A 14,795-nucleotide genomic window follows, 5' to 3' on the forward strand; every position below is an offset into this window, starting at 1 on the left:
AGTGCTGGAAGGTACTACACAGTCTACCTGAGGAGATCAGGCTCAGCCAGCTGTAAACCTGTGAGCTACAGCAATGGTCTGCTTGTGAAGATGCACTCACCAGTGAAAGAGTAACAGGAATGTCACAGGAATAACCAATCACTTTCTGATTGTATTAAAGGCCCACTATACAAGATGGAACCCATGTTTGGCACCATCACTGGGACCAAGAACCTGAGGCTAGTCAGGTCATAATGAAGAACTACTTTTACCTGGAGATAAAGGGGCAAAGTATTAAACTGACAGACCAGGGCATCTCTAAAACTTCATCAGAGAAGCTTCTTTCTAGAGATGACAGTTAACACAGACCCATAACTAATTTGACAGCTTTTAGTAGCCACTCCTTTCAGAATTCCAAACATTTAAGTTGACATGAAGGTTTCAAGGTAAAATAAGAAGTGTAGAGTTTTCCATTTTAACATGCCTTTATAATAAAATGTCACACAAAGATGAAGGTGCTCACTTAACAATGGCCTATGGGCCACAGTATGGGTTAACTGTTTCTTTACTGGCTCAGCAGGGTTTATTTTGTTGTTGTTTATTTTACTGTTGTGGTTGGATTTTTTTTTCCAGTTTTATGGCAGTTTTGACACCTTTAGCAACTGAGGGCCTTACTCTTACTTTAGTTACAAGTGCCATGGTTTAAGTGTTTATACAATGACACAATTTGCTTTTCAAAGGATTCATTCTTTCTTGACTTCCCTCTGCAATTCCAACACCTCCTTCAACATCTCCTGTCTTTTTTCTTACCTCTTGAATTTTAAGGTTCATTTTACGCTTTGTGGTCTTTAGCTCCTCCTCAATAACAGCGGCATTCTTCTAAAAAGAAAAGGAGGAAAGATCTAATAACCTGAAGTGACAGGAAGAAACTGTCTCTAGGTAGATCCTGTCATAGTCTTTTTTTCCTGGCAGTATATAAATGCTATTTTTTCTTGCATGTGCATACACATGCGCACACACACCCATGGATACACAGACACACACACATACACACACACACACATCACATGTATGTGTGTACATGTGTCCATATGCACATAGAAGCCAGAAGTTGATAATTGGTGTCTTCCTGTATCACATTCTACCTTATACATTAAGGGCCTCTCACCTGAACTCAGACAAACTTTGACCTGCTAGTCTAGTTAATCTGCTTGCTCCACAGATCATGTTCTGAAGGTTTGGGATGCCTTGCTTGCTTAGAATTCATGTGGGTCGTAGGGATTCAAACTCCAGTCCTCACATTTGCACAGTCCATATTCCTATTTTTTTAAAGATTTATTTCTATGTGTATGAGTGTTTGGCATATATATATATATATATATATATATATATATATATATATATACTGTGTACATGTATGGTATCCATGGAGGCCTGAAGAAGGTATCAGATCCTCTACAACTGGAGTTATAAACAGTTGTGAACTGCCATGTGTGTTCTGGAGATCAAACCTGGGTCCTCTGCAAAAGCACCAGGACCCTTAACCACTGAGCCATCTCGTGTGTGTGTGTGTGTGTGTGTGTGTGTGTGTGTGTGTGTGTGTGTGTGTGGTGTCTCACTATGTAGCCTTGGCTGGTCTGGAACTTACTATGAAAACCAGGCACAGAGATATATGGCTGCTTCTTAAGTGCTGGGATGTACCTAAGAAGGCATGTAGCACCACTACCAGTTTCAAACACTATTCATGCTTAGGAAATCAGAATGAAGACTACAGCTTTCATTATTTACTCTTTTTAATTATTATTAATGGCACCACAATCCTAGATATAAAGACTCGAGTTATGGTTGCCTTCTTTCCTACCTTCAGTTTATATCCTATACCAGATTCTAGAATATCAATAAAAGAATATCTAGAATATTCTTTTACCTTTCAATAGCTACAATTCTAGTTCTGACCCATGCAGAATCATAACTCAGCACAAAGATCCCTAATTGGTTTCTTTGTTTCTAATCTCCTCTTCCCCATAGCTAATATACAGTAACATCTAGTTAGTTTTCCTTCTTGTCATTCTGTAGTTAAAACACCTACTGAGTGGTCCAAGGTATTGATTATTCTCGATTTTTTTTTAGATGTTATTAAATAAGCTAATACTCAGCTTATTTCCCAAAACTTAACTCTCACTCCAATAAAGCTGGAGTTTACCCATTTTAACCCAATGTTACCTAGCAGAAAAATCTGAGTTACATGAAGAAGACAAGCATGTGATGATCTTGGACAAGAAACTTCTCAGCTCCATTATTCTTATTAAAATAGACTGTTTTAATATTGTGTTACTTCTTAAGTACTTTCAAGATAACCTGATCATCTATCACCTTGCCTGGTCTGTGGCAACACAACAATGCTGCTGGTTTGCTTTCTAAGCAATATGGCTTCTTTGCAGCCTGTGAGTGTACTCCCTGAAATGCCCTTAGGGACTCCACCTTCAGATCTACACTGGCCGAGGGTTCTTCTCTTCTCAACCCTGCCTGACCACTCTTCCTGGGCACTAACTGTTCTTTCTCTGCTTTCTACTTTGGCTTTTTCCTCTTTAACTGATGGTATGCCTTGACCTCCCAACTACAGTGTAGCTCTTAAAGAGGGCAGAGTCTAGATGCTCACTATCCTTTATACACAGCAAGGAGTCTGTGAACTACCACTGACAACACACACTAGTAAAGGTTATCAGTGCAGACAAGTTTCAAATGTCAAGAATCTAATATCAACATCACCCATCTGTGACTCAGGTTTATGGGGCTGTTGTCTCTTCTAGTGGAGATAGATCAGGGACAATGCACTACAGAACATGGACCACAAACCTTTGTCTCCGTGGCGATTTCCAGAGTGGCAGTCAATCTCTGCATTTCATTCTGTGCCCTGTCTTCCTCCTCCTTGACAATTTTCAATTGCTGGCGCAAATTCATCACTTCAAGTTGCAACAGCTTTAGGTCCTTGGAATGCTCCCCCTGTATTATATTTAGCTGATCATTCAGAAAAGCTACAGATAACACAGAAGATAGCAGCAGAAAGGTGAAGGAAGCACAGATTCACAGACCCATCAAGCACCCACACAGAAGTAGATTCTCCACAAGCTCTCCGTGCACACCTGTTTTCTGTGGATTCAATTCCTTTTCAGTTTGTAGGTGAAAGATGTTCATCTTCAAGGACTGGATGAGGTTCTCCAAATAGCACATTCGATTTACCAGAAATTCATAGTTCTTCCATAAAATACCTGGGCTTTCTGGACAAATTACTTCATTTGGGATAGGACTAATGGCTTTCTGGCTGGCAGGGTCTTCTAAATAGTTTGAAGTTTCTAATTGACCTCTGGAAAAGCACCCAAAACCAATATTACATAATGAAATGTCTACTGTGGTAACCTAGCCTTTGAGCCAATGTCACTTTTTTAATTAGAATAGCAGTGACACCAACAACATGGTGGGACACAAGGCTCCTGACTCCTCTAGACAGGAATGCACCAAATAAGCCCCAGAACACAGATCGGTCCTTTCTGAGAGAGTGTCCAAAACAAGGTGAGACTCTTCCACTATGCAACTGAAAACATCCATGCTTAATTTATGGGCAAAACTGAGGCACAGTCAGGTTCAATCTCTACTCAGGGAATGCACTGAACAACTAGGACAAAATCTCCAGCTTCTGAATTTTCCCTGAGGAGAGAAGCAGGTGAAGTACATCACCTTGACTGCAGCCAAAGGTTTGGGTTCTTAAATCTCCTGGCCATCTGAACAAAAGGGAGCAGGGGTATACATGCCTCTAGACCACAGAACAAAGTGGCAGCTGTATAAATATGCAAACACTTGATTCCCAGAGAGAAGAAAGATACAGACTTAAATTCAAAAGCTGTCAGTTTCTCCCTATGTCCTCGCTCATTGCTGCTGACAAGTCAAGTAGACCAGCAAGTGGGGTTCTAGCAGCTTAGAAAGGAGCTCAGCATCCCCAAGCCTTCCTTCTCTCCAGCCTATCCTACAGCTACCAACTAACTGAACTAAACTGAAGAAGGACTGCATTCAAATTCTCGTAGCTCTCTCCATGGAAAGGAAGGGACACTTGAGAGTCTTTGTAGATCACAATAATAGAACTCCAGTGCCTGGAGGAAGCATAGCACTTTCAGAGTGTTCTCCAGCCTCATTGTGGTGACAACTCCAGGTCTGCAGATTCTTTCTGAAATGCTTCTAAAGTTGAATGCCCTGTCTTCTATAGATTCTACATGAAGGGCTAGCTCTTTAACCACCTAGCTCTGGGCTTGATGAGGTTCTGCATTTCTGAATGTCCCTAAACAACCAATAATAAAGAGGAAGGCATTACAAGCCCACCTCCAACAGCTATTTTCCAGGGTCAGAGGTGCAGTGTAAATGAGAGCAGACACTTTAGACACAGATCCTCTTGCCAGTTAGTACAGACAACAGACAATAAAATGTCTGCTCTCAGCTTCATCCTGAGGACAGAGGAACTGAAACAGGAACCTAACATCCCAACCTTTCCATATGCATCTAGACAGCCTGTCCTTTATTACTGCAAAGCACTGAAAAGCAAAAGTCATATGACTGTTCCAATAAATGCAGAAAAAAATGACAAATCCAACATCCTTTCATTAAGCTGCCAACAAACTACATATAGGAGGAATGTTCCTCAACACAGTAAAGGACACACACAACAGGACCAAAGTTAATATCATAACTGCAAAAAGTTGAAGACTTTCCTCTAAGGTATGAAGTAAAGGCTAAAATGTCTAATTTCATAAGGAGCATTGAACCGAGAATTGTAGAAGCCCTAGCCAGAGAAACTAGGAAACAACAAAAATAAAAGGCATTGACATTAGAAAAGAAATGTAACTGTCCAGTTTTGCTAGAGATACTTATGTATAGAAGACAGTAAAGAAAGGTCTAGGGAAATGGCTCAGTCAGCCAAGTGTTGCCATGTAAGCAGAAGAACTCAAGTGCTGAGTTCAAATCCCCAACACCCCCACAAAAAGCAGCAACATGCATCTATAACCCCAATGGGGGTGGAGAGGCACTAGCTGTGCATGTGTGCACAGGCTAGGGGTTGACACTGGCTAACTTCCTCAAGCTCTACCTCAGTTTTTGAGACAAGATCTCTCACTAAAATTTTATCTCATCAATTAAGCTAGACTAACTGGCCAGTAATCTTCCTGCCTCCACCCCTCCCCCCAGTACTAGAGTTGCAAGCACTGATATGCCCGGCTTTGTAAGGGTTGCATAGTGTGTATATGGGTGTTGGTCCTTGAGATCTGAACTCAGGACCTCAGACCTGCATGGCAAGCAGTTTATACTGAGCCATTTCCCATCCCTTTAGTTATTTTTTAATCTGAAATTAAAAAATAAAAACCTTTTATGTCTATTAACACAAAACATGATACATAAAACATGGTAAATATTAATTTTAAATAGCAATGTAGGAATTAAAGTTAGCATAGAAGTAATATAATCCAGATTTTAATAAAATTTTAAACAAAATAATTAAAATTCTCATTATTTTATCAAAATACTCAGCATTTATACCAAGTTTAATCTTTGAATGCTTAAAAGTAACTTATCGGCCCTGTAACAGCAACTATACTACTATAATGTTTTAATGTGAGACACTTAAAAAATATATAAGACATTTCTAAAACAAACCACACCAACAAATTCCATATTGGCTGCATAAACATGTATTTCCCTTATCATTAACAAGCCAACAAACTTTTTTTGTTTGTTTGTTTGTTTTTGAGCCAACAAACTTTAAAACAACAAAAAAAAATTCTTTCATGATATAGGTGGGAAAAACAGTTCGGTTTTAGTGTCTGATTCTAAATTGTGAAATACTTAAGGACTTCAAACCTGCCTCTTAATTTATAATAAATATGATAGGGAAGATCAAGAACAAATTAATGGCATGAATCATTTCAATTTTTCCTTTGACTGATTTCCAAATAAGATCTAAAATGGCGGCCATGGCTATGTGCTATGGTTTGTATATAAAGTGTTCCTCAAAGGCTCAGATATTGAAGATGTCTTCCCCCACTCTCCTAACCCTGCTCTTTATGGCTGCCATGAGGAAGCAGATCTGCTCCACTAAGTCTCCTCTGCCATGATGCTTCACTTCAGGTCCACAGGACCAAGAACCCAACTTCTGAAATGGAGAACCAGATATAAATCCTTCCTCCCTTAAGATGTCCTCAAGGGTATTTTTGTAGTAGCAACAAAGACCTGACTAACTTACAGTAGTGGTTTGAATGAGGTATCCCCACAAGTCTCAGGCATTTGAGTACTTGATCCCCAGTTGATAGCCCTGTTTGGGGAGATTAGCAGGTATAGACTTGTTGGAGGAAGTGTGTCACTGAGGGTAGGCTCTGAGATCTCAAGAGACTCCTGCTACTCCTATTATCTTCTGTTTCTTGGTTGCTGATCAAGGTGTGAGCTCCCAACTGCTGTTCCAGATATCTGCTTCCTTCTATGTCCACCCCACCATCATGAACTCATATCCCTTAGAACCGTAAACCCCAAATAAGCCCTTATAAGTTGCCTCTGTCATAGTGTTTTATCAAAACAAAAATGTAATTAAGCCACATACTCTGTCACAGAACCACAACTCTATCTAAAAATACACTTGTGTCAAAGTTCATATGGAAACATATTTTCCAAAAGTATCTATCTCATCTGCTTTTTACTAGCATTAAATTAAAATTCTGCAAACTGCAGCATTCTAGTTAAGTTTTCTTTGTTACCGTCTGTCACCATATCCTAGCATTATTAGGTCATCTTTCAGAGAACTTGTCTGTTCCTCAACTATTCTCATCTTCTGCTGAAGCACTGTGAACGTTTCAGAAGCAGTTGCGTTGATGTGGGTTGGAGACAGGACTGGTCTATACACTGTAGTTTCCATATGTACCTAAGATCAGAAGGTTACAATATTAGCATAGGAGGTTTTCATATTGTTCAAAACAGTCACTGACCCTTCCTTTGAGAGGATTACACATCCTTTCTTATTTACTAGGGAATGGATGTAGGTCCTGTTTTGCTCTAATATAGGCAGAAGCTTTAAAATCTAATGTCTCATTCTTCGTCTCCTTTCCCCCCTCTTCTGTGAGATAAATGACATTCCAGATAGATCTGTTCCACAGGTCAGGGTCCCAGAGTGACAATGGCATGCAACATCTATGACATACAGTAGAGTAAACATGTATGTCATGTACATTACTATGTAGCATGGTAAGTTATTGGGGATTACTGAGTAATTTGTTATCACATTATAATCTAGTCTGTCCTATTTGCTATTTGTAGTCACATCACAGGGACCTAAGACTTCTGAGGCAGTATTATACCACCTATTCCCTTTATAACATCATAGTTTATTAAGTATACTCCAAAAGACTGATGTTGAAGTTTTGGTACCCAGCATGGTGGATCCAATTATTAAGAAGTGGTTGATCTTGGCTATATTAACTTTATCACAGGACTAATGCCTGATGAATTTACACTGAATGAGCTAGTTGGGGGTAAAACCTCATTAGAGGCAGTAGTACAACATTGTGTGCACATTTGTGAAGGGCATTGCTTTCCTAGACTCCTGCTGTTTACCAGCCAGTAGTGGTACTCTGATAGTCTGCCATGGGACAACAGTAACTGGGCCACGTGACCATAGACCCAAAACTACGAAAACAGGAGATACAATAAATCCTTCAACCCTAAGTGGTTCTATTAGACTTTTTGTTGCTACAATAAATAACTGAGAAAAACTTAAAAGGTGGTACTCTGGCTCACAAACTAAGAGGCTTCAGTGCAGCATCGTGAGAAGGGTGCTGTGGAGCAGAGCAGCTCATAACACAGCGGCCAGCCAGTGGAGAAAGACATGTGTGTACTAGCGGGCTTTCTGTTTTCCTCCCTTGACCAAGCTCCAAAAATGCGTGTAAAGAGCTGGTGTGCTACTAGAATGTTTGAGGGGTGAAGACATAGTTTAGTTGGTAGCCCTGTTCATTCACCAGCACTGCATAAACTTGGCTTGGCAGTGCACGCCACGCCAAGACTTGGAAGGTAAAGGCAGGATGATCAGAAGTTCAAGGCCACACTTGGCTACATAATACATCTAAGGCTAGCCTGTCCTTCATGAGACCCTGTTACAATAAGCACACAACAATAACAATAAAAAAAACCCACTGAAACGTTTGTAGGAGTAAATGAGTGGAGATGTGGCAGTCACTGCACAGTACAGAGAACACCAGGACCTTAGAAGGAAGACTTAATCACTATCTACTGTCCAGTCTGGACCAGTGGCACAAAGTAAAGAAGTTCACATCTACTGATTCTTTTTCATGCCTTCAATTTGTAAAGCAAAAAAAAAAAAAAAAGAAAGAAAGAAAAAAGAAAAAATCTGGACATATGTCTTACTTTTCCATTGCTGTGAAAAACACCATGAGCAAGGCAATTTATAGAAGAGTTTATTTGGGGCTTATAGTTTCAGAGGGTTAGAATCCACAACCATAACGGTAGGCAATGTGGCAACAGGCAGGCAGGAAGGCAGGCAGGCAGAACATGTGAGCTGTAGCTGAGAATTTACATTATGAGACAACAACTATAAGATACAGAGAGCAAGCTAAATAAAAGATGGTGTGGGCTTTTGAAATCTCAAAGCTGCCCTCGGTGACATACCTCCTCAAATAAGGTCACACCTCCTAATCCTTCTCAAGCAGTTCCACCAACTGAGAAGAAGCAAGCATTCAAATACATGGGCCTCTGTGAACCATTCTCAGTCCATCCACCATAACATGTATTCCTGAAAGAAGGAAAACAAAACAAAACAAAACAACATCAACAGTATAAAGAGATTCCTGGTCATGATACTGTATTACTCAGTATGGCATTTCTTGTGTAACAAGAAGGAAAGCCCTCAAACTAACCCTGCAGAACTGGTTCTGCTACCAAAATACAGGTCTAGAGCAGTCTAAGCTACATGGAGAGAAAATGGAGCAGTGCAGTGGATAAATAACACAGTTACTCCCATTCTATTTGTGTCAACTGCTAATCTTGTGTTTGCAAGGTTGGAGGTAGGGGAGGAGAAAAATAGAGAACAAGTGCTTAATGAGGCTTGTGCAGACACCACTGATTTTTTTTGTCTTCTCTACAAAAGACGCCAGAGAGGAAAGACCACATGTCCAGCATCCTTTGCAGATGGCACATCTAGGAGATGCATACTAGCCAACAAGGCACCAGGCAGAAATGAACAAAGGAGAGTCTGGGAAGACTTTTAGCTTTCTGATGAAAAACAGAAGTAATAGCTGCCATCATTTCCTTCTCCCATGTAAGGCCAAGTTTTCAAGGCTCTCCTGCAGTCAGCCATTGTAGAGGATTGAATGAGAATGGCCCCTGTAGGCTCATGTGTCTGAAAGCTTGGTCTCCAGCTCGTGGAACTATTTAGGAAATATTAAAAGGTCTAGCTTTGTTAGATGTCACTGCAGTGGGCTCTCTCCTGCTTGTGGATGAAGATGTGAGCTTTCAGTTACTGTTCCAGTATCATGCTTGCATGCCTCTCATGTTCCCCAACAGAAGGCTCATGATCTCTAACTCCCAGGTTAAATATTTTCTTCCTTAAGTTGTTGGTATTTTGTCACAGTTGTAAAATAACTAAGACAACCATTCGTACAGTACATACTATATATAAGCAAAAACATGTCTCACCATGCAGCACTTACATACAAGCAGAGATATGTCTCACCATGAAGTTTACACATTACATACAAGCAGAGATATGTCTCACCATGAAGTGCTTACACACAAGCAGAGAGATGTGGCTCACCATTCAGTACTTACACACAAGCAGAGAGACATGGCTCACCATTCAGTACTTACACACAAGCAGAGAGATGTGGCTCACCATGAAGTACTTATATACAAGCAGAGAGACATGGCTCACCATGAAGTACTTACACACAAGCAGAGAGACATGGCTCACCATTCAGTACTTACACACAAGCAGAGACGTAGGACTTCTCACACATTCAACCTTTCTGTCCAGACAGATCTAGGCTTGTATACTGTCTAATCCTTTCTATCTACCAGACTTCCTTCCACCCCAAGCCATTTCCAACCTCTAGACCCAATATGCCCCTACACCTACACTGCTTCCCCAACCTGTACTGTCCACAACAAACTCAGAACAATCCATATGCTCAGATCTCCAAAGAATACAAACAATGTGAAGGATCGAGCCAGCATATTCTCTAAAAATCCATCAACCCAAAGAGAACCACCTAGATGAACTCCAGGACACAGAACTTAGAAGAACAATCATAATTTCGACTTCAACAGGTAATTCAAGGAATTTAAATAAAGCACCCAGAAACAGCTCAATGAAGTTAAGGTGAAAGAACTTAAGCAAGTGTTGCTGCCCTAACATCTGACAAAAATAGACTTCAAACTGAAATTAATCAGAAGAGATAAAAAGGGACACTTCATTTCAATCAAGGGAAGAATTAACCAAGAAGATATTACTATCCTAAACATACATGCACCAAATTTCAGGACACTTAAATTTGTTAAAAGGAACAAAATTTACTTCTGGATTTAAAGATACAGATTAGCATGATTAGTAAGTGACTTCAATATCCCACTTTGTCCAATAGACAATTCATCTGACAAAAAATAAACAGAAAAACATCAGAATTAACTGAACACATATCAAATGGACTTAATATCTAACAGTGTACTCTAGTCAAACAACAAACAATGCACATTTTATTCCATAGCATTTAGGAGCTTTTCTAAAATAGACGACATCTTAGGATTCATCAACAAATCTTTATGAAGCACTCTAGCATGGGAGCACGGTGAACATGGCAAGCACAGCAAGCAGGGGCAGTACAGCCAGCATCACAAGCATGCAAGCAGGACACCTACGGGGTTTGCCCTTCACGTGTCCCTCTCCCCCTTGCTAAAAACCATTACATTACATTCCTAAAGCCAGTCACCAAGCTCTATTCCCCTATTTGGCCACTTCCTTCTCCTGAGGCTGATTCCAAGGTCCATCTATTAAAGTACTGAAGTCCAGCAATCAAAAGCCCCTATTTGACTCACCTAATTAACATGTCCAACCAAAACAAACCTACTCATCCTAATGCAAGGTTATCTTTCTTCCCTATAAAAACTGCCATTGCCTATGGGCCAAGTCTGTCTCCTTTCTATGCAGAGGCAGCCCTTTGTCCCTCCAAGGTACACATCTCCCACCCCTTCTCTCTTGTTCCCTTCTGTCTCCCTCCTCTGTCTCCCATCTTTGTCTCTTATCCTTTGCCCTTCCTCACTGGGGGTGGGGGTGAGGATAGGGGGGAGAAAGGAGAGGCAAATAAATCTGCTTTGTGCTGAGAACTAGTCCTGGCATGTCCTGTAGGGGCTCTGGTCCTTTCACATTACAAAAAAAGAAAAGGAAAGGAAAGAAAAGAAGAGAAAAGAAAAGAAGATGAAAAAGAGCTCTTTGCCCCATCTACTTCTCAGCAATCAGACTGTCAACATTCCAGAAAATGAATCTGAAGGGGTGCACAGTCATTGTGAAGGGCCCCAGGGGAACTCTGCGAGGGACTTCAATCACATCAAATAGTGGGGTAACAGAAAGGAACTGGCCACTGTCAGAACCGTCTGTTGTCATGTTCAGAACATGATCACTGGGCTTCCATTACAAGATGAGGTCTGTGTATGCTCACTTCCCCACCAATGTCATTATTCAGGAGAATGGGTCTTTGGTTGAAATCCGAAATTTCTTGGGTGAAAAATATATCCACAGGGTTCGGATGAGGAACAGTGTTGCTTGTTTTGTCTCCTAAGCCCAGAAGGATGAATTAATCCTTGAAGGAAATGATATTGAACTTGTTTCAAATTCAGCAGCTCTGATTCAGCAAGCTACAACAGTTTAAAACAAAGATATCAGAAAGTTTTTGGATGGCATCTATGTGTCTGAGAAGGGAACCGTGCAACAGGCTGATGAGTGAGGCCTCAGATTCCTAGCTCCAGAAACAAGATCCTGATCACAAGTACAATTTTGGCTCTTTGAGGGCAATAAAGGACTTCTATATTGATTTGAAAAAAAAGATGAAAAATAAATCTCTCTGTATCTTATCTGACTGTAATACAATAAAACTTAAATTTAACAGCAAAAAAGAGATTTCTAGTAAATATAAAAACTCATTAGGGATGAAATAACTCATTAAAGAATGATGAAATGGCCAAAGAAATCAAGAAAGAGACACTTTCTGGAACTGAAAGAACCTAGCCGGTCGGCAGATCACTACAAGCAAGCACAAGGTTTATTGATCCAGTGCACTGGGGTCTCCTGGAAAGCAGGCTAAAGGAACCCCTGAGCTAAAGCTAAGAGCAGTTTTTATACAGTTTTCACAGGGCTCACAAAGGCAGTTTTACAATCACCTCTTAGACAATGATAATTACAAAGGCTGGCCACAAACCACAGCTCCCATGCCTGGTTTCCTGGTAACTCGTATTTGCATATTATCTTGTAACAATGAGTGTTAGCTAAGTCGATCTTAGCTTCTGTTTACCCAGGTTTATGGCGCTAAGGTCCCAGCTTCCTGATAACCTTTTAATTCTCTTATCTTGGGCCCTTCTCCTGGAATGTGTGTTTGAGTCTTTAGAATGAGCTTCTCCCAGAACATGTCTCTGGAGGAGTTAATTTTTAAGTTTAGGCTGAGACATGAGATTCCTTCAGAACTAAATGACAATAAAAACACAGAACGATAAAATCTCTGGGACACCATGAAAGAGGTCCTACGAGAGAAATTTATACCTCAAAGTGCTTACATTAAAAAAAAAAATCATAAAGAACACAAGTAAATGACTAATGATGCAATTCAAAAAGTTAGAAAAACAAGAACAAACCAAATCCAAACACAGCCAATAGCAAGAAATAAAAATTAGAGTAGAAATCAAGGAAATAGAAGCAACAACAACAAAATACAAAAAATCAACTGACCTAAGAGCTCATGCTATTGTAAGGGTAAACAAGATTGACAGACCCTTCGCCCAACTAACCAAAAGAAAGACCGGATCCAAATGAACAAAGTCAGAAACGAATAGGGAAACATTTCAAATGACATCAAGAAATTCATAATACTATAAGAAAAATGTGTACTTTATTAAGCTTGGGGGGAAAGATGTGTTTCTAGATTCAGCCAAACCACCAAAATTAAATGAAGAAGAAAACAAAAACCTAAACAGACCGTTAACAAATGAAAATTAAATAATAAAGACTTTTAGCTTAAAAAAAAAAAGTTGAGAGCCAGAAGGATTCTCAGAATTCTAGAAGATACTCAAAGAACATATATACAGCTGGTCCTTCTTAAACTTGTCAAAAAAGAAAGAGAAGGAAGGAAGGAAGGAAGGAAGGAAGGAAGGAAGGAAGGAAGGAAGGGACTCCCACAAAGTCAGTGTTGTTCTAATAATTAAACCAGATGAAGGTAAAGACACAATAATAAAAAAAGGAGGACAAAGAGTAAGAAGATGAGAAAGAAAGAAAGAAAGAAAGAAAGAAAGAAAGAAAGAAAGAAAGCTAATATTCTTTTATGAACATTTACTCTAAATTACACAATAAAATACTTTAAAGAGAATATGGACATAATACATCAAAAAAAAATATAAATCATGACCAAGTTGGCTTTATCCCTGAAATGCAGGGATGTTTCAACATATACAAGTCAATAAATGTAATAAACCACATAATGGCCTTAAAGGCAAAAATCCACATGATCCACGTGCAAAAACAAAACAAAACAAAAACAAAAAACCTTTGACAAAATCCAAAATGCTATCAAGAAAAAAAGTTCTAGAGAATATAGGGCTAGAGAGAACACATCTCAACACACACACACACACACACACACACACACACACATACACACAAGCTACATACAAGAAACATACAGCCAGTGTGATCTTTAAATGAAGAAAATCTTGAAGATATCACCCTGAAGTCAGGAATGAAACAGGGATGTCCACCATCCCCACACTGTGCTCAAAGGACTAGCTGGAGAAACAAGACAAAACACGCAAGGAAAGGAGAACAAATAGGGAAAATGTGCTCAAACTATCCCTATTTGCAGATGACATGATATTATACATTAGAGATCTCAAAAATTCTACCAGAAAACTTGTAGAAACCATAAAGAAATTCAGCAACATGACAGAATACAGAATCTACTCTCACAAATAAATAGCTTTTCTATATTACATCAACATACAGAGATGATCACCAATACGTTCTCATTCACAATGTACACAAAGAAAATAATGTATGTAGAAATAAACCTAACCAAGGAAGTTATAATGGTTTGAATAGGTATGCCCCCGTAAATTCATGTGTTTGAATGCTTGGCCCATAGGAAGTAGCACTACAAAGAAGTGTGGCCTTGCTGAAGCATGTGGGAAGAAGTGTGTCACTGTGGGGGCAGGCTTTGAGGTCTCATCTGCTCAAGCTATGCCAAGTGTGGCACACACTCTCCTTCTGTTGCCTGAGATCAAGATGTAGCACTCTCAGCTCCATCTCCCAGCACCATGTCTGCCTGGATGCTGCCATGCTTCCTACCATGATAATGCTCCCAGCACCATGTCTGCCTGGATGCTGCCATGCTTCCTACCATGATAATGGGCATCATGAAACTGTAAGCCAGATCCCAATTAAATGTTTTCCTTTATAAGAATTGCCATGGTCATGGTGTCTCTCTTCACAGCAATAAAACTCTAACTAAAAAGAAGTGAAGGAGCTA

The 14,795-nt window shown here is 39.8% G+C and overlaps 1 protein-coding gene across 11 annotated transcripts in view; it reads right to left on the bottom strand.

The window, feature by feature from the left end:
- Window positions 1-14,795, bottom strand: part of Ccdc150 (coiled-coil domain containing 150) — a 102,271-nt gene that overhangs the window by 82,424 nt on the left and 5,052 nt on the right. For 9 of the 11 annotated variants that reach the window (XR_013109539.1, XR_013109536.1, XR_013109535.1 and 6 more), the window contains exons 2-6: window positions 8,686-8,809; window positions 6,765-6,928; window positions 3,123-3,343; window positions 2,836-3,014; window positions 790-858 (exon numbers count right to left, since the gene is read on the bottom strand). Coding sequence is in view for 2 of the 11 variants with exons in the window: in XM_076931908.1 (XP_076788023.1) it covers window positions 790-858; window positions 2,836-3,014; window positions 3,123-3,343; window positions 6,765-6,922 (627 nt within the window). In the remaining 9 variants the exon portion in view is untranslated. Of the gene's footprint in view, window positions 1-789; window positions 859-2,835; window positions 3,015-3,122; window positions 6,929-8,685; window positions 8,810-14,795 lie in introns of those variants that run through there. The other 2 variants (XR_013109538.1, XR_013109542.1) reach the window with 2 other exon arrangements.

This window comes from Arvicanthis niloticus, chromosome 3 (genome assembly GCF_011762505.2).
Source record: "Arvicanthis niloticus isolate mArvNil1 chromosome 3, mArvNil1.pat.X, whole genome shotgun sequence".
NCBI lineage: Eukaryota > Metazoa > Chordata > Mammalia > Rodentia > Muridae > Arvicanthis > Arvicanthis niloticus.